Genomic DNA, 23,963 nt, shown 5'->3' on the forward strand with positions numbered 1-23,963 from the left:
TTGAAATAACCAGTTCCATACCCTTGACACATTTTTTTTATTTCATTTAATTATTTATTTATCTCGTGTATGGGTGTCCCTTATTTTGCCTCACTGAAGGTGGCAACCCTAGACCAGAATAAACTCTTAAATAAATGAAGACAGGCATATACAATAGTCAGCTTTTAAAGCTTTATTTTCATACGTCAGTTAATGCATATATACATATTTTTTTGTTACTTGCTATTTTAATTTAGTTGTTTTGAAACTCATGTGTGAAATGTCCTACACGTGACGTCACAAAGGGGTTGTAGAACAAACATATTTTTCTAATGCTTTATTTGTCATTAATGAATCATTTTATTGTCATTTTTACACAATATTAGGCTATTTATATTTCTTTAAAATCAATTTCTGTACATTTAAATTACTTTTCTGTTTTATTCAACTATGCTGATTGTTGGTTGTAACATTTTATTCATTTCCATCAGACATAAATAAAGCAGTCTGTTTAGATCTCGTTGGTGTCTTCAACGCACTCAATGCTGCGCGCGAATTGCGCAAGAGTTCCAGTCGTCAACAGGAACACCATGAACCTTGCGTTCATTTCCCATCCTGCCTTTCGCGTCAGCTCAGCTGATCTGGTCACATCGTTTGTGTGTGCTCTTCTGTTTTCCTTGTTCAGCAAACGCGAGTGACAGATATCACACGACTCGTGTGCATGTCGATTCGGTAAGACACATCACCCATGACCGTGCATTGTTGAATCGGCATCGCGACAGAAAAACGCAGAACAAACATGGTGAGTGGACGAGCTTATTGTGCTGTATAATGTATTATTAGCAATAATAATAATGATAGTATTCCTGTCTGTTGTGTAGCGGCAGATTCGTGTGCAATAAGAAATTTTGTAAATGTTCGTGTGTCATTTAAGGTCGTTTGGATGCTTCTGAAATAACTTACTTAGATGAAATGCTACTGTTTTGACCATATAAACAACGCTTCCCAATGTGTTGCAGTGTTTTCAGGGAGTGGACTGTCAGAATGTTGTGTTGACTTGAGTCTCTAGTGCAAATTACATAAAGAAGTGCACTTTAATAATAAAAAAAAGAGAGTACTTATTACTGAAATACTGTAGTTAAATACTGAGTTACTCTAGTTAGTAGTAATATGCTTACGTGCAAAGGGAATGTAATGTGATTGGACACTTAAATGTATTATAATTAAAATTTACGTAAAATAACGTTAAATAACGTAATAGTGCTTTTTTACCCACTTATTTTTGAATATGGTTGAAGTGTACTGCTGAATACCAGTTTTTATTGGACTACTTTGATGTAAAATGAACATGTTAACATATGCATGTAGCCTACTTCATTGACGTGTGGCAGAATCTAGCCTATCTGAAGAGGAAACTTGTAGGCTTGTGTGTATCAGTTCCACTATTCGCTGCCTAAACAAAGACTGCCAGTAATTACGATTTTCTTCTCCTCATTGTGGTTTTATTAGCTACCCTGTAATCTCCTTTATTATATGAACATGTAGGGAAGTGTAACATGAGTTACACCATCAGTCTAACAACCTAGAAAAGATCTACAGATGAAACCACTATATGAGAGAACAGAATTGGTGTCATTTAAATTTAAGCAGATTCTCATGTATAATTTGATTTTTTTTTAAAAAACAGGCACAAAAGTATTTGATGTATGTTTAAAAAACATCATGGCTGGGAAACACAGAGGGTTTGTAATGCAAAAGATGGCACAAAATGAAAGAGTGACCAACTCATACTCACTCTCTCTGTTTCTATATTTGCTTCTGGTGTTATTTGTGTTTTGAATGAAAATATTACCTAGAAACAGTGTCCACTATTTGTGTTACATCCCGTGTGGTAGGTTGTAACAACATCTCTGTTTTTTCAATTCATTTACTCTGATTCAGATATTCAGCTTTACACTGATATGTTGTAAATTTTGAAACTACTTAATTTTGAGGCTAACACATAATGGGGAATTTGAGACTGCATTACAGTGTGACAAAATGACTGTGCTGCAGTGTTACAAAATGTTACAACACTCCCGATCTCCTCTATAGCCATTTGTCTATTTTGCAGTGTGTGAAGCACGACTAACCGAAGCCAGAGAAGCCATGCTGGCCACCCAAACACCTGAGAGCGGCCCAGAGGCAAAAGATGTCAAACAGGTTTGCAACTTTCTCCTCTTTTTGAAGATTAGTTGGGTTCTGGACATTAGAAGGTCATTGATTGTTTTGACTTTTTGTTGAGCAGGTTCTTGGAGGAAAATAGATTTTTTTTTCTTGTAAACCTGTGTTAAATCAAAGATGATGCGTGTTGTTTAGAATGTTAGAAAGCTTATATGCTGAGAAAACTATCAGTGAGCCATCACCATGCATAGGTTGATTTGCATGTAAGGTGAACACTGCGGCACTACCATAACAATGCTTCCCGTTCTGTTTTAATACAGTTTGTTAAAAGGAGTTTATAGGAAGCCACTGTTTGCGTGTTGTCTTGTGGATGTCAGACCGCACACATAGAATGTTACTAGACAAGTATTGTCTATGAGAGAAGTGTCTGCTCAAGAGATACTGTTTTCTTACTGGCCATTTCCTCTTTATTTGCTCAAGACTTTTGTTATTAGCTGCAGTTCTGTTGCACTTTTATTTTCAAAAGATTTCACACACAGGAATAACTAAAGCAAAATGTGTACAAAAGCTCATCAGATTCAATCGCTCCATTTGCACAACTTAATGCACAGATTCAATCAGATTTGAATATTTTGTGCTATCTGATACATTCACTCAGGCAGCTGTGTTTCGTTAGCTCTTTAGTTCTTACTATTCGTAAGATTCGTACTATTCGTTCTTACGATAATGAACAAAACATTTACAAAAATATATATGCTGTACTTAACCATAAAATATACAAACTTATCGTCATATAAAATATACATACTTGCACACAAATTTTATCTTTCAAAACTAATAAAATACATATATATGAATAAAATAAAGCACAAGAATCTAATAAAAAAGGTGAAGCACACAATTACCCAAACATTGTACATTTAGGCTTACAAATAAAAAAAATATTTTATCTAATAGATCAGTTTAATCTCCCAAACTCACTAATTTTCTTTTTAAGCATATCTTCTTTACCCTTTCAAACTCTTGACATTTTGTTGTTATATTGTTTCAAATATATTTTAAATACATATACATTTTAGACCTTTCTACTTACTAAAATAATACTTGAGTTTAATAAAGTTTTTTTTTCTCTGTGTGTGTATGATCATCCCACATTACCCTATATGAATTCAGTGGTAATTTAAGACCAATGGACAACAACAAAAAGGCAATATAAAAAAGTCTTCCTCCTCTTCTGAACAGGAGGATTTTCATAAAATTTATTTAATCTGAAAATCCCCAAAAATGACACTTGAAAAGGTCTCATACAGGATCTAAAACATTTTGCAAGCTTTTAAAATGAACACTACAGAATATGATAATTGTCTTTGTATCTTAATATTGACATACATTTTACATTTACATTTATTCATTTAGCTGACGCTTTTATCCAAAGTGACTTACAATTGCTATATATGTCAGAGGTCGCACGCTTCTGGAGAAACTAGGGGTTAAGTGTGTTGCTCAGGGACACATTGGTGTCTCACAGTGGATTCGAACCCGGGTCTCTCACACCAAAGACATGTGTCTTATCCGCTGCGCCGCCACCACCACATACATGATTAATATTGACAGAAAGTGATTAATTCAGACCTAACATATCTTCTTAAAGAGGTAGATCAGATGTGTTGTAAAAAATTCTTATCTAAATCTAATCTGTGGCAGTTTCCTCTTTCATCACACACTAGGTGCTTGCTTATCATGATTGACACAAACTCAGTGTTTTCTAGTCATCTTGGCTTCTGAGGTTTGCAGTCACCATGTTAAATTTCTACAGCTTTGATTGACAGCGCTTTGGCTCATTCGTAATCAGTCAGCTGACATCAGGTGACAGTCTGTCTGTAGGTATTGCTCACATTCACATGGCAAAACATGATGACTCCTCTGTTCTGCCTTCTTCTCTTAGATCCTCAAGAGGCAGCCTAATGCTTGCAAAGCATTGTGTGAAGTTGTTTTGTTGTTGCAAGAGATTTTCTTGATTCGGTCTGCTGACCTAAATGTCACACGATCATTCCAGTGACCTGACCTCAAACCAACCACGCATTACAATCAATGCAAATTACACACCCTTAAACTTTATTGATTTTGAGTCAAAAAGGAACGTTTTTGACTATTGATTTCATGCGTTTCCTGGTGTTTTCCTTCCGTGGTTTCTTTGTTTTGACATCTTGCCCAAGAAAAGATGTCTAAACAGACGTATTACAGAGTCAAGTCCTCTTTATTTATATATTGCTGTATACCAAGGTCTTTCTGAATACTCGATTCTGATTGGCTGCACAGGTCGTTCCAAGTCATTGTTCTATATTAGTGCGCTGTTTTAATTAAAGCACAAACACTCATACGTCACTCAGAGATCATGCTGCTCACACACAGAAACATTCAGGAGCACCGAAACGTATCAGCACTGATATGAATAAAATAGCTTCGGAATCGCTTCATTATATTTCTCAGCAACGAGGGGGTAACATTGCCGGTTTTGAAGTATTTAAACTCACAGCTTCGTTGTTAATAGAGAGAGACGCTGCATAGACGCAGGTAATAGTCACAGGCATCTCTTTCTCTCGCTCGATAATTCAAATAAATGCTATTAGTTCAAATAAATGTAATTTTATGGCACCACTTTATCTCTGTATCTGATTTAAATAGGACAATATGCTTGATCTAACGAGCCGTAACTGGCGAAAATAACCATTTTTACCCTTTCGGTCAAATATTAGCTAATAAACCACAGCTAGCTGGGCATTAAACCATTGAACCATTTGGGGAGGTCATGGCCACTTAGCCAAGCCCCTTTTACACAGAGCGTTGATGCCGGGAAATTGCCAGAACGCCTTCCGTGTGAACGCAGACACGACCCGGGATTGATACCGGCAAAGATGCTGGGTTGGGGACGTAGTAACATTGTCGGTGTTGTGCCTAATTTCGCCCCCCATCGAAATTATTAATTATTACCCCCTTAGCATCGGTATGTTTAGGATTAGTAGTGGGGGAGGGGGTAGGTACTGTCTTCAACGAGGGGAGTAATAATTTGGCAGGGGGTCGAAATTAGGCACAACACCGGAATCGGTCCCAGAACGAGCGCTGTGTGAACAAAAGCCAGGACCAATGCCGTAAGGGGTGTGTCATAGTGATGACGCTCGTGCCATCGCGCGATTCTGTTGCTCTTAGAAGAAAGTTTGTGTTTTTCATCAACAAAGAAACTACAAACAAATGTCTGCAAACTGGAACGAAGCAGAGACCAGGAGTTCCTCACTATTCGTGCTGAAGCTGAGATCGTTCACCAGCTTTGTGGAACGGTATGTGCGTGTACATGTTTTCGACGCGTACGTTACACGTCTCATCCTGATGTTATGTCTCTTTCCGGGATCTTTACGGGTTGTGTGTGAACGCACTCACAGATCCCGGCAAATCACTGGCAGTGTGAATGAACCGAAATCAAACAATCCCAGGACAAATGCCGGGTCACATTATCCGTGTTTTTTCTGGAATCTCTGTGTGAAAGGGGCTCTAGAGTCAGACTGGTAACACAAAGGTTGAGGGTTCGATTCTAAATACCGGCCGGAAATGACCGAGGCAATTGAGCAAGGCGCCTAACCCCCAATCGCTCCCGGGGCGCAACAGCAAAATGGCTGCGGGTGTGTGTGTGTGTGTGTGTGTGTCCATGGTTTGCAGTGTGTGTGTTCACTACTCACTGTTCTGTATGTGTGTGCACTAACTTGTGTTATGGGTGGGTTAAATGCAGAGAACAAATTCAGAATATGGGTTACCTTATTTCCTTTTCGTCACTTTTACACTTTCAAATGAATGCACTCCACTTTTCGCCATGTTGTCATTTGTCTCTATATGACAAAGAATTACATTTTCTCATAAAAATCGTTTAAAACACATCTAGCCGTGAATTATCCCTTACTTATACAATACAGATTGTTTAAAAACAGCTTCAAAATAATGAACAGAAAAATAACAGAATTAGTTATGCTACTAAAAAGTGACAATAGTGTCAGTTCAATTCAGTGTTGATTGATCTCAGTTCAATAACTATGTTAAGTTCATCAATTCTGAAACAAGTTCAATTCAGCTATAAGCTGCTCTGCAGAAGACAACAGTGTCTTTGTTCAGCTCAATTGAAGTTCAGTTCATGTCAGTGTAGTCAAATTTTCGGAATATTAAACAGCGATATTAACCTTTCTCTTGTTCTCAGTGGATCAAGGAAAAGATCGCACGGATGCTAAAAGCCCTGCAGAAGCGTTACATCACCACGGACACGGCGGTCACCAGCGAGGACCTGGAAGCAAACCTGCTATGTTGTGCTTTAGAGGCGGTTTTCATCCATGGACTCAAGAGCAAGTTCATCAGATTTGATGGAGGTAACTTGCGCAAAGGAGGATCACGAGGAACACTTCCTCAACCTGTCTTCTGGAGCCTGTTGAAGACCGTCACACACAGGTGGGTCATAGGTTAGCAAAGCAAAATTGAATTTGGTAAAATGGTAAATGGACTGCATTTATATAGCGCTTTCATAGACCCAATGGCCACCAAAGCGCTTTACATATTTTGCCTCACATTCACCCATTCATACACTCATTCATACACCGACGGCAATGTCAGCCATACAAGGCGCCATCCAGCTCGTCGGGAGAAGCTGGGGTTAGGTGTCTTGCTCATGGACACCTCGACACTTGGTCAGGTGGAACCGGGGATTGAACCACCAACCTTTCGGTTTGTAGACAATCTACATGAACCACTGAGCCCCAAATTTGAAATAAAATTTTCAATTATTTTCAAGATGCATTCCTATCTATTTTCAAAATGCATGTTTTAGATCTTATTGTGAACAATTTATTCATTTTTTGAAGGGTTCCTATAATTCCCTTTTCACAAGATGTAAATAAGTCTCTGGTCTCCCCAGTGTGTGTATGTTAAGTTTTAGCTCAAAATACCCCACAGATATTTTTTATAGCATGTTGGGTGAGCAAAAACGTGCTGTTTTTGTGTTTGTACCTTTAAATGCAAGTAAGCTGCTGCTCCTGCACAGATAGAGGGCGGAGCTTCAAGAGATTGTGTGTTAGCATCTGTGTTTTTTGGAGCTGATGTAAAGTTAACTATCTTGGATTAGTCAAGTCATGGATTAGCATATTCTGTCTTGATATTCCATAAATTGTGTTCCCGGGGGCAGGGGTTTATGTACATTTTAGTGATTTTACTAACCTGTGAAGAAGCTCATTGTAGTTCCTATCAGCGGTTTGTTGTGGTCCTTAAAATGCAATTTCTGTACAAGCAAATATCTCCCTTTGCTTTGAACTTTGAGCGTTGTAAATTTGCTGATGTTATTTATGCTCAAACAGTAACATTACACACTAACTAAAGTTAAAAAAAAGTGAAATCATAATCAACCACCCCTTTAAAAAAATGTATTTGACCTTGTAATGTTTAATTCAAAATGTCATACCTGGACCTGCTGAAGAGATCTTATGACCCCTAACTTTTAAATGGTAGTGCATCCACCAACCAATTTCCTCCTTTCAGCAAATCAGTTAGCGAAGGCCACATAAAACTTATTTATTATCTGAAGGCTCATTGGCTCCCATGGCCTTAAGGGATAGCATGTCTCTTTTGAATTTAAGATGCATTTGATACTAGAGGAAACTAAACGTTATTAATGAGAACTTATTGGATTAAATTATACCCTACTCTTTTCAAAATCATTTCTAGACACATTTGTTTTTTTTTTTTTGTTTTTTTTTTTCTAACCAAGGCGATTGATGTTGGTTCATGCTTCAAAATAATTTTAACCAAGTCTTTCCAAGTGAGCAACCTGTCACCCGTTTGGAAACAGAAATAGGCATGTCAGGGAGACTCTGTGAGGATTGTGACAAGCCTGTAGGATTAGTTGAGTCATGTGGTTTAGTAATTGGCTCCATAGCCTATGGGCAACAGTCAAGTGACCCTGACTCACTTTGAGGCACTTTGACTCATGCTTGAGGGTTTCTTTCATAGTTAACTCAATAGGAAAGTTTTCAGTCTTGAGTGAAGGAGGAGGAAGTTGATAAAGTGTACTGACAAAATGTATAGTATGGAAATCACATTACGTCACAATATGATGCACATCACAATTAGTAATTTTACATGCATAAAGATGTAAATTCTTTTGTGGTTCATTTCACTTTGCCTTGTACAAGTGACAGAATAGAGAAATGACAGTATTTGTCAATGTTTGCATTTATTTAGAAAATTATATGTATGCACACAAATAAATAAGTATTGACGCAATGATGTGAAAAAAATGATTGCATTACAGTAAATGAAAATTTCATCAAGTACTCACATTTATGTCATTCTAAACTTTGAACACAAGTAGAAGAGTGGGATAAATCCTCAGAGAGTTCTGTTTATCCATTTCAAGCCTTTAATACTTTAAAAAGTTCACAAATACATGAAACTAGCAGTTTAATCCAAATCTTCTGAAAAGACACAATCACTTTAAATGATAACAGATTTAATTTACTTTCATCCATTTATAAACATTGATTAATTAATGCACGTTAAACATGGTAAACGGAAGATCAAACATTCTTGCTTTAATGCGCAAGAACAAACATTCGTTCTCAAACCTCAAGCAAGCATTTTTGAGTTTTAAATTTTGGATGAACTAACCCTTTGAGTGATCACATGCAACTCTTTTGATTCTATAGGGATGTAGTTCAAGAACTGGAACGTCTAAGCTTCATAAACTCAGACGTTGGTCGCTGCAGAGCATGGGTTCGCCTGGCTCTAAATGACGGGCTTCTGGAGTGTTACCTGACCTCACTGCTTCGCGAGGGGTCCAAATTGGGGTCCTACTACCAGCCCGGGGCTCTTCTGCTGGACCCGGAGGATCGCGAGGTTCTTCTCACCCTGCTGCAGGGTTTGGCCTCGATGACCTTCCAGCTCTCCTATAAATCAGCTGTGCTGAATGAGTGGACCAACACACCACTGGTCCTCGCAGGCCTTTGCCCCCTCACGCCTGCCGACGAGCACCTTCTGAGCCCCAAGCGCAAGGAGTCTTGGGATACAGTCTCACAGTCATCTGGAGGGTCCGGAAGCTCAGATTGGGCTCAGGAAGCGATTCAGAGGGAGTCGAGGAAAGAGCAAAACGAGGGTTGTGAAACGAGCACTCCGCTTACCTCATCAAACCTCAGTCTGAATACGTCAGGATCGCCACAGCTGTCCTCCAGCCTGAGCTCTGATAGTCTGCTTCAGGGTCAGGAGCCCAGGAGTCCTGAAAAGGAACGCTGGAGTTGTGACATGGAAATCAGCCTCAAAGCACAACAGAACACCGTCACAGAGTGAGTAAAAGTTAGTCTATTTTGTTAAAGGACAAATTCGGTATTTTACAATTAAAGCCCTGTTTTAAGATCGTTTCTGATGAAAAGGAATGGTTAAGATTGTTTTTTAGACAGATGATGCTGTCCCGAGAATTTTTAGTTTCTGTGTTGGCACCCCCCCACCTTCACAATGGTTGCATAGGTGCACAGGAACAATCCTTTATAAAACGCATAGAAACTGTAGTTTACAAAGATGTGAAACTCACTGAGTGGTCTGGGGTGTTCACTGATATGCTCACACAAAAATCACTGCAAAAGATGCTTTCCAACAGGTTTTATCGTTGTTTTTGTCCAACTCCATTGACTGTATTGTATGTTTTGTGATGTACGGTATTACTCCGTCGCTGGAAACGGAAATGAGATTGTTTGTATTCTTTCTGTAGTCTTACGCAGTCGCGGTATCGTAGGATACACTATACAAGCAAGGGGGTAATCCATCGACCGGAAGTTGAAGCCTCGCGGGAGCTGCCATCTTGTAGCAGAACTTCACTTACGTTAGCATTCCCATTGACTCCCATTCATTTTGGCGTCACTTTGACAGCGAATAACTTTACATCTGAGGCGTTTGAAAACCTCATTTGTCCTTTATTTATTTCTAAAGAAACACGACAATGTAAAAATAACTCCATTACCTTGTAGCTTATGTTATGGCCCTGTAGAAGCAGTTTTAGTGAAAGTAGGCTAACGATTGCGTCATACTCTCTGACTCTGACTCTCTGTCGCACAGAAGAGAGATTACCGTATGGACATGAGAAGAAGCTCGCGCGCAATCGGGGAAACGTGGAGACAAAATGACAAAATAATTAACGAGAACACCTAGCAAAATTGTCTCCTTCTCCTAGCTCATGGACAGCTCTTATTCACACTCTCCGCCTCTGCATGTTTCAGAAGGGAATGATTCAGATTTCTCATGCCACAGCACTAGAAGACAGAAGGGTCACTCATGTCACATCTACGTCGTCAAGCTCTGTTTGAGTCTGCGCATCAGGGACGGAAGTGCTAAAAAATCGCCAAAAACGGGCTTCAATCGTCTCAATGTAGTTCCAATGAGATCGCTCTGTCCATTTCTTTTACTGTCTATGTATACAAGTGGTTTGTTTGCAATTGGCAAAGGTGCATTATCGCCACCAACTGGGCTGGAGTGTCTATTATTCAAGCTCTAACGGAAGAATGTACGGTTGTGAGTCGTTCGTAAAAATAAGTCTTTAGTTTTAACGAATGGTAAAACACCTGTTGGAAAGCATCTTTTGCAGTGATTTTTGTGTGAGCATATCGATGAACACCCCAGACCACTTGTGAGTTTCACGTCTTTGTAAACTAAAGTTTTTATGCGTTTTATAAAGGATTGTTCCTGTGCACCTATGCTACCATTGTAGAGGTGTGGGGGTGCTACCACAGAATCCGAAAATTCTCGGGACAGCATCATCTGTCTAAAAAAAATCTTAACCATTCTATTTAATCAGAAACGATCTTAAAACAGGGCTTTAATTGTAAAATACCGAACTTGTCCTTTAAGTCTTGCGACATGTCCCAACCAAGCGCAATAAAGTGTCAATTGATAAATCAACTTGTTTTAACGTCGGCATGAAATGGAAGTTGCGATTTTTTATTAGGGCCCAAGCCCTGAAAGGGCGAAGGCCCTATTGTTTTCCTAACGATTATTAGGGCCCAAGCCCTGAAAGGGCGAAGGCCCTATTGTTTTCCTTGGGATTATTTTTCTTTACTATTATTATTATTATAATAATTATTATTTTACTACCTTTTGGGCACTTTTGGGGCCCTTAACGTGCTCGAAAACTCTTGAAACTTTGCACACGGGTCAGAACCCGCGGCCATCAGAGCCGGGCTGAAGATGGTACCCGGGCGTGGCAGGGCAGCTCGTCAGCGCCCCCTGGAACGGGGTCCGAACACTTGGTCCATAACTCAAACACGCTTGTATGTAATAATATGAAACTCGGTACACACATTGATCTCATCGTTTCATCTATACCTCGCGCTCTTACTTTTTACCCCAGCCCAACAGGAATTTGGCTATTGAGGTTTGTTTGTAAAACGCTCGCAATGGAATGTCAAATACTCCTCCTAGAGCTTTGATCCACATTCGACGAAACTCGGTCAGCGTGAAGTCAAGACATTGAGGATGAAAGTTTGCGAGGGGATTTTTTATATCTCGAACGGTTTGTCCGTGGCGAGGAAACGAAATCATGGCGAGAAACGTGAAACAGGAAGTGTGTTATAACTTCAGCATACATTAACTGATCTTGATGAAACTTCAGCAGTGTGTTCGCTGTAAGAGGACGATCACATGGATGTGACTATTGTGAGTCAAAGTTATAGCGCCACCAACTGGCAGCAGGAAGTGTGTCACTTTCAAAATGCTTAGATATCACCCTTTTATTTTTACCCGATTTGCTTCAAACTTCATATGTATAATGTAAACATACGGCAGATGTAGACCTGTGAATGGATTCTTGATATCTTTGAAACTGTTGCCGTGGCGACGCATCAAACTTTACCCTTCTTTTAGGATGCTTTTAGGATGCTTTTGAGACCCTTAGCATGCTTCAAATTGCATGAAACTCGACAGACACATCACATTTATTAGCCAGTAGACATGTGCAAAGTTGCAGAAACGGGCGTGGTGAGGGCTCAGTAGCGCCACCTTTTGACAAAAGTGGGGTGGTTAGTTTTAACTAGAGTTACAAAAATTGGTATGTATATTGTACTCCTCGAGCCGGACAACTTTTTAATTGACACTTATTAGCTAGGACCCACAGAAACTCAGATATTTTTGTTTGAATATGGCCACTCTGAGCCTTTGGCTGGCTGGCTGGCTGGCTGTCTGTGTGTGTGTGTGTGTGTGCAGGGGGAGGGGGCTTAACCATTTCACTGCTGTGTGTATGACCTGCATAAAGAAAATACATTTCTCAAGCCTGGTATTTTTTAAATAAGTTTTTATTTTTATTTTTTATAAGTAAAGGCATATAACTAGTTTAATTGTAGTGAATTGACAATAGTTTTATATAATTAGTTTATTAATCAGATTAACTTGGTCAATAAACTTGGTCTGAAAATTTGGTCCATAAATTAAACACACTTGCATGTAATAATATGAAACTTGGTACACATATAGATCTCATCGTTTCATATATACTTCACACTCTTACTTTTTACCCCAGCCCAACAGGAAGTTGGCTATTTAGGGTTGTGTTTAAAACACATGCAATGTAATTTAAATTATTGCTCCTAGAGCACTGAACCAAATTCGACGAAACTCGATCAGCGTGAAGTCAAGACATTAAGGATGAAAAAGTGCCACGGGATTTTTGATATCTCGAACGGTTTGGCCGTGGCGAGGAAACGAAATTATGGCGAGAAACATGGAACAGGATGTGTGTTATAACTTCAGCATACATTAACTGATCTTGATGAAACTTCAGCAGTGTTTTCGCTGTAAGAGACCGATCACATGGATGTGACTATTGTGAGTCAAAGTTATAGCGCCACCAACTGGCAGCAGGAAGTGTGTCACTTTCAAAATGCCGTGGCAACGAAACAAACTTTAACATTATTTTTTGATGCTTTTGGGACTCTTAGCTTGCTTGAAATTGCTTGAAACTCAACAGATACATCACATTTATTAGCCAATAGACATGTGCAACTATGGCAAAAGATTAAAGTAATGTCAAAAAAGTAAACACTAAAAGCCTCATATCTTCTAAAAATGTAATTATACATCATTTGTTTCTAAATTAAATTATACAAATATTATAACTTGGTCTTGCTCAATCTGAGCCTGCTGTCTTTGCCTGTCTGTGTATGTGTGTGTGTTTGTAGGGGGAGGGGTATTAACCATTTCACTCCTGTGTGTATGGCCTGCATAAAAAATAAATGCCTTAAGCCTGGTATTTTTTTAAATAAGTTTTTTATTTTTTTATAAGTAAAGGCATATAACCAGTTTAATTGTAGTGCATTAATAGTTTTATATAATTAGTTTATTAATTAAATTAACTTGGTCCATAAACTTGATCTGAAAATTTGGTCCATAAATCAAACACACTTGCATGTAATAATATGACTTGAGTGTTAATCACATCATGTTTTCAGTTTGAATATAAAATATATAAATTATGTAAAAAAAAATAAAGTTGATCCAGCTGGAGCGCAGGCTGAGAATAGCGCTGTCATGACTGGATCAGAGATCATCAGTCATGCCTTCTCATACCTTACGCGCACACCACGCCCACTTACATCAGATCACATCAACATGTCAGCCGGAGGGATAACGAGGGTCGTCGTCGCTTTTGGATTCAAGAATTTCTTACAACAAGATGGCAAAAGAACAGCGCTTTGCAAGACATGCAACGTTAAGATCGACAGTCAGATGACAACCTCCAATTTCGTCCGTCATTTGAAGAGCCATATTCTGCCCAGTAAGTGCTTGTCAATTTGTTAATGTTATCTGGTTAGCTCGTTCGTAGTTAGCTAGCTAATGTAAGTTAAAGGAGAACTCCGGCGCAAAATTACACATTGTTACCTAGTCAACCGTTATCTGAGATTTGTTTTCATGACTGCCGAATGTAAATAGTTTTATCTATAAAAACAGTTTAGCCTATAAGTGACGTCCGACATTCTGCATATTGTGTTATTTTGTTAAGCCCCACTAAAGGCATAAAAAACTGTAAAGCACAATCAAGTTTTCACACTATATTCCAAGACTTCTAAAGTCATTCAATAGCTTAATGTGTGGTAAAATTAATATTTTAGTCTCTAAGTTAAAGTTAACGGAAAGTCATCTCGCCTCAGTCATTCTCCATGCATCAGCATTAGCGCGTCGCGTTCGGTTGCGACAGTAACACGACGACACTCTCTTCAAGATCAATGTTCCCAATATTATACTTTCTTTGTAGATAAGGCATAAAGGTCTATGATTTGCATAAAATGACTATCTTGCTGGAGTGGAGTTTATTGCCCTTTAGAATACACTAAGCATTAGTGCTGCACGATTAATTATATCGCAGTCGTAATAGCGATCTCAAACCTATGCAATTATATAACGCAAAATGCCGCGATTTTAAATGAAATAAACAAAGTAGGGCTATTAGCGCAGCATCTCTTCTTTTTTGTCATCCTTTGACTAGTGTTACAAGATCCCCCTCTTATTGGTTCAAATGCCTTTTCGCATTTTGCACGACAAGAAGTGAAAAGCTGCCTGTGAGTGCCCTAGATTAGAATAGATGAGACTCGCACAATGCGCATGCACTGACCGTGTGCCAGCCCAGAATAAACAGTTCTCTTTCGAGCTTGAACGAACAATAGCACACACAATTATGCCAAAATGTGAGAGTTGTGAGTTGTGCTATGAGGCGCGTGTGAGATCCGCGTCTCGGCAACGGGTGCTCTTAAAGGGCCAGCAGCGAATAAAGCGTTCTTTCAGTAAAGTTAAAAGAACAAAGGGAAATTAGAAAATTACTCACTGATCTTGAGTAAAGAACTTTTGTAGCTTTAATAAGGATTATTATATATATAATTTATGATTCAGGCAGCGCAGACTGTTTGATAACTTTATTCAATTTCTGTACCTGTTAAGACAGGAAGGGCACAGGTAAATATGTTTTTTATTATGGGTTTATGTGGGGATTGTTTGAAGTTCACTTAATTTAAAAGCTGTTATATATTTTTTTTAAGCCTAATAATTTTTTAAAAAGTTGATGGCTTTCAATTGATGGAATCACTGTAATGTTGGTTTGGTTGATGGTTTATTGATCATTATAGGTGTTATCAATCATTTATTGTTGTTGTTGTTTTTAGTTTGAGTTGAGAAATAAACATTAATCTGTGTGTGCATTTTACTTTAGAACCAAGCAAGTTGGACTCATGAAACCATTTTATTATATCGGAGTCGCAAATCGCAATTGCAATATTGGCTCAATAATGGCAATATGACATTTTCCCAAATCGTGCAGCCCTACTAAGCATAGATTATAGATACCATCCCTTCGCTATGTTCTTTTCAATGTGAAGCGTTGCGTGCTGTGACTTGGTGTTGCTTCAAGTGCATCGTTCTGCACACGGGATGCGCATGATTGCTTATAATACTTTGGGGAGACAAGGGGGCGTGGCCTAAGGGAATATCACTCGTGATGTTAAGTGATGTTACCCCGCCATCGCTGATACAACCTTTAGCAGTCATGTTTTTGCTTCTTGAGAGAGAGAGAAAGTGTGTGTGTGTGAGCAGTGGCGGTTCTAGGCGGGGGCCTGGGGGGGCCAGTGCCCCTGCGACAACAAGCTTGGACCCCCTTGTGGCCCCCCTAAATGTGGAGTCAGTGTGAAATATTTTTTTTATAGTGTGTCACGCATTGAGCATGACAGTCACTCGTTTCAGTCTTTTGTCTCACACTCCCGTCACACATTGTATTTCTCATGCGGAAAAACTTAATAATATATTTAATATACGCAATTTCTCTGGCCGCGCCGCTCTCACGTGAGAATCAAGCGCGTCTCGCCTGGAGTTCAGCAGTCGACCCTGCTACGCATCAGCCAATCAAAAAAAGAGAAGTGCTACTTAATAGCCAATCAGAAAAGGGCACTATTGTATCTGGGTAAAATTTAACGCAACAACCAATGAAAAAAAGCATATCCTGGAATTGTTCATATGATTCTGTTACAACATCTTCCGAAAGTTTCTTCACCCGTCCCACAGATGAAACTAATCACTGGAGCTCCGAACATCACTTGGAGCACGGAGTAAGTCATGATCTCCTGTTTTAATGTTACAACAAATTCACAACTTGTTTGACAAAAACTATGACAACTTGACTGATGTAAGATGAATCTTTCCCGTAGCGTAAGCTAGCTTACGCAATGCTCGTTCCCTCATCTAGAGAGAACCGAGGTTACGTTAGGTAATCGATTCGTTTCCCATTTAATTAGTATCAGTCTGTAACTTAGACAACAGTTTTACAGCCTGTTCACTGACAACACCTGCTCAGAACAAGTAGTCTAGGCCTAGTCATCTTATTACACGAATCACGATGACTGACATATTGTCACATTATAAACATCTCTCTCTCCAAATAGGCTTAATAATTTTATTAGCACTAGATAAATTAAAGTGTATTGCATAGTCGATATTATAGGTCACTTTTAAAATCATGTCATATTTTATAATTATATCCTGGCCAAGGATGCATTAATTATTGCTTCTGTCTTTCAAAGATGTCAGGAAAAAAACAATTATAAAAAAGCTCATTCACCCTGAGAGGAAAGCCCCCTAAAAAGGCCAGTTTAGAGGATAATTTGCTGATCTTTTTGCAAAAAAAAAAAAAAAAACCCACAAAAATCGTAGATTAATTTGTAAAAATTATATATATATATATATATATATATATATATATATATATATATATATACATACTGTATATTCAATGTAAAAAAATAAAATGGAAATTCAAATACAGACTGATATATGTAATGCAAATGTAAAAATATAATGCAAATGCAAATTGTTGGATAATTATAAACATGGTATTTTGCTTATTTATGCATTCAGTGCAGTGCAGAAAATGATAAGGTCTAAATGTAACTGGCCCCTCTAACAGTACAACTGGCCCCAGCTTGGCCCCCCCAGTTGAAATGGTCTAGAACCGCCACTGTGTGTGTGTGTGTGTGAGAGAGAGAGAGAGAGAGAGAGAGAGAGAGAGAGAGAGAGAGAGAGAGAGAGAGAGAGGAGAAATGTAACAAAGTTTAATATTGTTTGTAAACTGTGTTTGAGAGAGAGGAAGGTGTTCAGAGAGTCTGTAGGATGTTAAGCTGTTATTTGTTTTATGGACTCAATGTTGAAAATTTAAAACATTTCAAACACACTGTTGGCAGAAGTGAAAAATAAATAATTTTATGAAGTTACAATTTAGTTTGATTCCATGGTGTATTTTACTGAACATGAGTATTTACAATGCAAATTATTGTAATTTACTGGCAAATACTTATCTTGTCTTTTCATTTTATTAAGATCAGATTCTGCATGTAAAATTAAAATAATAAGGTGACTTGACTTGCACTTGACTTAACCTACTACAAGACTTGACTTGACTTGACATAGCCTGTGACTTGACTTGACTTGCCCCCCCCCAAAAAAATACTTGGGACTTACTTGAGACTTGACGGTTAAGACTTGAGACTTACTTGAGACTTGCGTGACCTGCGCCCATCTCTGCTCTAAGTTTTAAGACAGTTCAAATGGAAGTTGGGAATTATGTGTTGTTTGAATAAATCTCCTAGGAGAAATACATCAAATTACAACGCATGTGTTTACCAATCACCACCATACTCGGTGTGCATGAAGTCAAGACATTGAGGATGCTCAATTCCGGACGGATTTTTGATATCTCGAACGGTTTGGCCGTGGCGAGGAAAATAATTTTATGACTAAAAAAGGACACATAAAATGTGTTAACTTTGCTCGTTTTACCTACAGTTACAAAACATGCCACGTATATTGTTCTTGTCAAGCCGATCAACTTTCTAATTAACAGTAAGAAGCTCAGACCAAAAGAAAGTCAGATATTGCAGTTTGGATGTGTATCTTGTCTCTATCAGTGTCTGTATGGGGAAGAGGGAGGGGGGGGGGGTTGCTGGTGTCTGCGTTTATGTGTGTGTGTGTGTGGCTGACTGTAGATTTTTTCTGCAAGTCCTTATCTTTTTGCATAACAATTTTGTATTTTTTTAAATGACAAAATATGCATATAACCCTAATCTTTTAAATGTATAGTTTGCTTTAAATAAAAGTAAGATAAATTGGTAAACTACAAATTGGTAATTGAAGCTGAATGAATTTAAAATTAATGTGCTATATTTCAATACATTTGCTTTCCTTAATATTGTAAAACACTAACCTCATTTATATGTGTGTGTGTGTGTGTGTTTGTATGTATATATATTTTGCAAAGCCCTCACTGATGCAAGCTCTTCTGCACACTTCTCTTCGACAGTCAATGCGGAGGTTAAGTTTTTGCACGTCGTGCAGAATAACCCTCTTTATATATATATATATATATATATATATATATATATACTTAAAAAAGCGGGGGTTAAGTTTTTGCACGTCGTGCAGAATAACACTAAAGGCACCATATATATACTTAAAAGTGGGGTTGTTAGTTCACTGATTCTTGAGAGTTGGGACAAAACACGTTATAAAAAACTTTTTTTTTAAATACACAGTATGTCAAATAGAGTTGTATGTTTCTGCAGAGAAAGGTCTTAGCTATTTAACCATGTAAAGGAACAGGTTCTAAATAAAAACATATTTTTAACAAATAAACATGTTTCCCTTCAGAGCTGGATTTGTGTCAACTCCGTCAGACACACTAAAAAGTATACAATTTTAATTATTCCAATCCAACAAGAATCTAAACTTCTGAAGTATATTGTAATAGTGTATAGTTACACTGATATGTAAAAAAATACAATATATAAACTTAAGTTGTGATTTCACACAATTCTGAAAACTCAGATTTCTAAATATTTGCATTTTTAAACTTTGATTTTAATTTCAATAGTGTAAAAACAAATTTCTTAAATAAACAAAACATAAAAAGATTTAGATCAGATGGTCCTTTATTTAAAAAAACAACATAAACTGAAGGAAGAAAATTTTTTTCCCAAAAAATTAACAAAAACATCCAACGCTGTTGATAAAGATCTGACGGTGTTGATGAAGATCTGACGGTGTTGACAAAAAAATATGTGCATTGTGATTATTGAACAGATGTGCTTTTTAAACTACTAAAACTACTCCTTGTTATTAGAGTATTGAACTTACTGTAAAGCAAACTATAATAAACATGTTGCACATACACTTAGTTTCCAACTATTATAAATTATACCATTTCCAAATGAAGAGTTCAGATGCAAAAGCCTCTAAGTGCCATTTGAAATTTTCTTCTAAAATGATCATTTTTATCAAGCTTGTTTATTTAAGTTCAGTAATTTCACTTAAATGGCAATGAAGATTACCTATTAATTGTCATTTAAGTGAAATAACTGAACTTAAATATACAAACTTGATAAAAATGACCATTCTAGAAGAAAATTTCAAATAGCATTTAGAGGCTTTTGCATCTGAACTCTTCAAATATCAAAAAATTTTTTTTATAAAATTTATAAAACTTTGCGTAGGATTTGCGTCAGAAGTGGCGTACGGATGAAACATAGGACGTGTGTACGCACAGAAATATTCGGATTTATAAAACCGTGTGCAGGCACATCCTACGCATTTTTCCCTTAATAAATCACAATCAATTCTAAATGTAGCGCAGCTTTTGCGGCTTCATGTCACGCCCATAGTTGCCCATAAATAGTCCGTGAAACGCCCACAAGTTAATATTCATCAATTGCGAAATCATGTTAAAAACAGTGAGGAATTTAAAAAAAAACTTAACTTCACTCAATGTGAAGTAGAAGTTATCATTGGCGAGGTGGAAAAGAGGAGAAAAATGTTGTTTGGAGGGCACAGTGTGGGCACTTGAGTGGCAAAATAAATGAGGCTCCTGGACCTTTTCTGTGCCTCTCTCCAATACTTTCTCAAATTCCTCTTTGCCCTGTGTCTCCCATCTCGTCTATTTGTTGTACTTTTTTGTCTTTAGCTCTCTTCTTTCACCTTTGTCTTTCCTTCTCTTGCATGCTTGCTCTCTTGGTCACTGTTTATTTTTTCTCTTCTCTTTCATTGGTACTCTCTATTTCTTCGCCTTTGCTCCTCAACTGACAATTTCTGTCTGGCCATGCTTCCCTACAATACAAATTTAAATAAAGGAAAATGTACATGAATAAGACTATAGAATCAGATTTTGATAATTCAGATCATGATAAATGTTTTTTTGGTCATAATCGCCCCCAGCCCTAGCCTGGTAATACCAGACTCTGCTACTTCTCTTTTCGCGAAATGAAATTAGCGGAAGTAGGAAGTCTGACGTAGTCAGGCTACCCCAGCCCTACATTGGCTTCTAATTTCTCTATCTCTGTCTCTACATATAAAGATACACTATATATATATATATATATATATATATATATATACAGTATATATGTGCTGGCAAAGTTACACGTTACACAATAATAAGCAGACCACTGCCTCACCATTCTCTACAAGCCAGATGTGTATGGTTAAATAACGTAATGCATGCTATTATAGCCCTACAAAGCAAAAAGGCAGTAACTGCAGTTTTGGTAAACCATTAATTATTACAATTTTCATGACATTCAAGGCATCCTTTGTTATGACAAAACATCTTATCTTAAATGTGTGTCGTTTTAGAGAAAAATGGTAGTCGTTTGTACAGTAACTGCAAAAAGCCCTAGCAAAAGTCATTTTTCTCAGTTCTGCACTCTGCGTAGTTACTGCCTTTTTGCTTTGTAGGGCATTTATGTCTCAGTAAAACCCTGAAATAACAGTTTAACCCTTCACTATATTCACAAATAATATTATATTCACACATTAAGAGGTTATTGGTAGATTTGTCAACTCCGTCAGCTTACAGGTCAACTCCGTCAGACATAGAACCTGACGGAGTTGACGTAAGGGCATGTATTTTCCCGCCAAAACATGTATTTCACACTGCAGCTAGGTAGTTTTTCCTCAGTTGCTAACTGTCCCAATAACCTCACTAAAATCCTTTAATTCAATCCACTATGTTTTAAAAAAAGTATCTTAAATGAAAGACAGTATTGACATTGTGCAGCTGTGACCAAAGGAATATTGACATTGTTTGTCTAAAATATAAAAAAATGTAAAACATACCAGAGCATGTGTGGTAGTGCTGCTTTCACCACGGACAGGGAGATAAAAAGGGGTCCTCAAGGATATAGCTGACCATGCTATTTCCTGATTTTAAGAGCTTTATGAAAAAATCTGACGGAGTTGACAGAAGCTGAGGACGCAACTTTAATAGGCAGATTTTTATGGAAAATATTGTTTGATGTTCACTTCATGCATTGTTTTTTTATATTTATACCCCTTATTTTTATTTGATATATATGTTTTCACAATTGTAGAGCTTTTTTCAATATTTTTGGGATGGTTAATATTGTAACTTCATGCTGAGGACAAGTGCATTAACATGGACTATCTAAGCACAGACCATATATTCATATACTTTTTCCCCAAAAAGATAAAAAAGTTTATTCTGAAAATCAGATAGGTATATACAATTCCTTCCGATTTAACTTTGTAAGTATGCCATACATGATGAATTTCTTAATTTTTGCTATAAATTAGACTTTTCTATGTGGGACATGTTTTGTCCCGACTCTCAAGAATCAGTGAGTTTTATCTACAGTTACAAAAATCGGTATATACATTGTACTCCTCAAGCCGTACAACTTTCTAATACATAGTCATTAGCTCAGACCAAGAGGAAGTCAGATATTTTGGTCTGAATATGGTGAGCCTCTCTCTGAGCCTACGTCCCTGTATGGCAAGCCCTTTTAACATTTAAAAGCTAAGTTTGCCTGTCCGGAATTAACATTGTAGATATCAACAAAGTCTTTCTGTCTAGTCGTTACACTTTGGATAGTTTGTATTATCATTTAAGATATCTGTAACATAATTGTGACTAGTCGAAATGACAGAGTATGGCAAGCCGTTTTAACATTTAATCATGAAAGGGCCAAAGCCTTCGGCACCGCCACCCGGGTGCCTTTAGGTAACTAAAGGAACCGGGGTTGCGGTGCCTCCGGCTTGGGCCCGCCATCGCTGCTCGCAGCTATATTTATTATTATTATTATTTATACGACTATTTGGGCACTTTTGGGGCCCTTAACATGCTCAAAAACTCTTGAAACTTTGCACACGGGTCAGAATCCGCGGCCATCAGGGCCGGGCTGAAGATGGTACCCGGGCGTGGCAGGGGGGCTAGACAGCGCCCCCTGGAACGGGGTCCGAAAACTTGGTCCATAAATCAAACACGCTTGCATGTAATAATATGAAACTCGGTGCACATGTTGATCTCATCGTTCATATATACCTCAAACTATTACTTTTTACCCCAGCCCAACAGGAAGTCGGTTATTTAGGGTTGTTCATAAAACACTCGCAATGGAATTTGAAGTACTCCTCCTAGAGAATTCAAACACACGGCACGAAACTCGGTCAGCATGAAGTCAAGGCATTGAGGATGAAAGTTTGCGAGGGGATTTTTGATATCTCAAACGGTTTGGCCGTGGCGAGGAAACGAAATTATGGCGAGAAACGTGAAACAGGAAGTGTGTTATAACTTCAGCATACATTAACTGATCTTGATGAAACTTCAGCAGTGTGTTCGCTGTAAGAGGACGATCACATGGATGTGACTATTGTGAGTCAAAGTTATAGCGCCACCAACTGGCAGCAGGAAGTGTGTCACTTTCAAAATGCTTTGAAATCACCCTCTTATTTTTACCCGATTTGCTTCAAACTTAATCTGTATAATGTAAATACATAGAAGATGAAGACCTGTGAATGGATTCTTGATATCTTTGATACTGTTGCCGTGGCAACGCATCAAACTTTAAAATTCTTTTTTTTGATGATTTTGAGACTCTTAGCGGCTTTTGGGGCCCTTAACGGGTTTGAAAACTCTTGAAACTTTGCACACAGGTCAGATCCCACAGCCATCAGAGCCGGGCTGAAGATGGTACCTGGGTGTGGCAGGGGGGCTAGACAGCGCCCCCTGGAACGGGGTCCGAATACTTGGTCCATAAATCAAACACGCTTGAATGTAATAATATGAAACTCGGTACACATGTTGATCTCATCGTTTCATCTATACCTCACACTCTTACTTTTTACCCCAGCCCAACAGGAAGTCGGCTATTGAGGTTTGTTTGTAAAACGCTCGCAATGGAATGTGCAATACTCCTCCTAGAGAATTCAAACACACGGCACGAAACTCGGTCAGCATGAAGTCAAGGCATTGAGGATGAAAGTTTGCGAGGGGATTTTTGATATCTCAAACGGTTTGGCCGTGGCGAGGAAACGAAATTATGGCGAGAAACGTGAAACAGGAAGTGTGTTATAACTTCAGCATACATTAACTGATCTTGATGAAACTTCAGCAGTGTGTTCGCTGTAAGAGGACGATCACATGGATGTGACTATTGTGAGTCAAAGTTATAGCGCCACCAACTGGCAGCAGGAAGTGTGTCACTTTCAAAATGCTTTGAAATCACCCTTTTATTTTTACCCGATTTGCTTCAAACTTAATCTGTATAATGTATACGGCAGATGTAGACCTGTGAATGGATTCTTGATATCTTTTAAACTGTTGCCGTGGCAACGCATCAAACTTTACCATTCTTTTAGGATGCTTTTGAGACCCTTAGCATGCTTCAAATCGCATGAAACTCGACAGACACATCACATTTATTAGCCAGTAGACATGT

At 38.1% G+C, this 23,963-nt stretch overlaps 1 protein-coding gene across 1 annotated transcript in view; it reads left to right on the forward strand.

The window, feature by feature from the left end:
• The first annotated feature begins 554 nt into the window (after nucleotides 1-554).
• Nucleotides 555-23,963, forward strand: part of plekhm1 (pleckstrin homology and RUN domain containing M1) — a 37,529-nt gene continuing 14,120 nt past the window's right edge. Inside the window, exons 1-4 of the mRNA XM_039664715.2 lie at nucleotides 555-781; nucleotides 2,093-2,181; nucleotides 6,383-6,627; nucleotides 8,874-9,506. Of these exons, the coding sequence (XP_039520649.1) occupies nucleotides 2,128-2,181; nucleotides 6,383-6,627; nucleotides 8,874-9,506 (932 nt within the window). The 5' untranslated portion in view covers nucleotides 555-781; nucleotides 2,093-2,127. The remainder of the gene's footprint in view (nucleotides 782-2,092; nucleotides 2,182-6,382; nucleotides 6,628-8,873; nucleotides 9,507-23,963) is intronic.

Source organism: Pimephales promelas, chromosome 17, assembly GCF_988280905.1.
Source record: "Pimephales promelas chromosome 17, fPimPro1.hap1.1, whole genome shotgun sequence".
Lineage (NCBI taxonomy): Eukaryota > Metazoa > Chordata > Actinopteri > Cypriniformes > Leuciscidae > Pimephales > Pimephales promelas.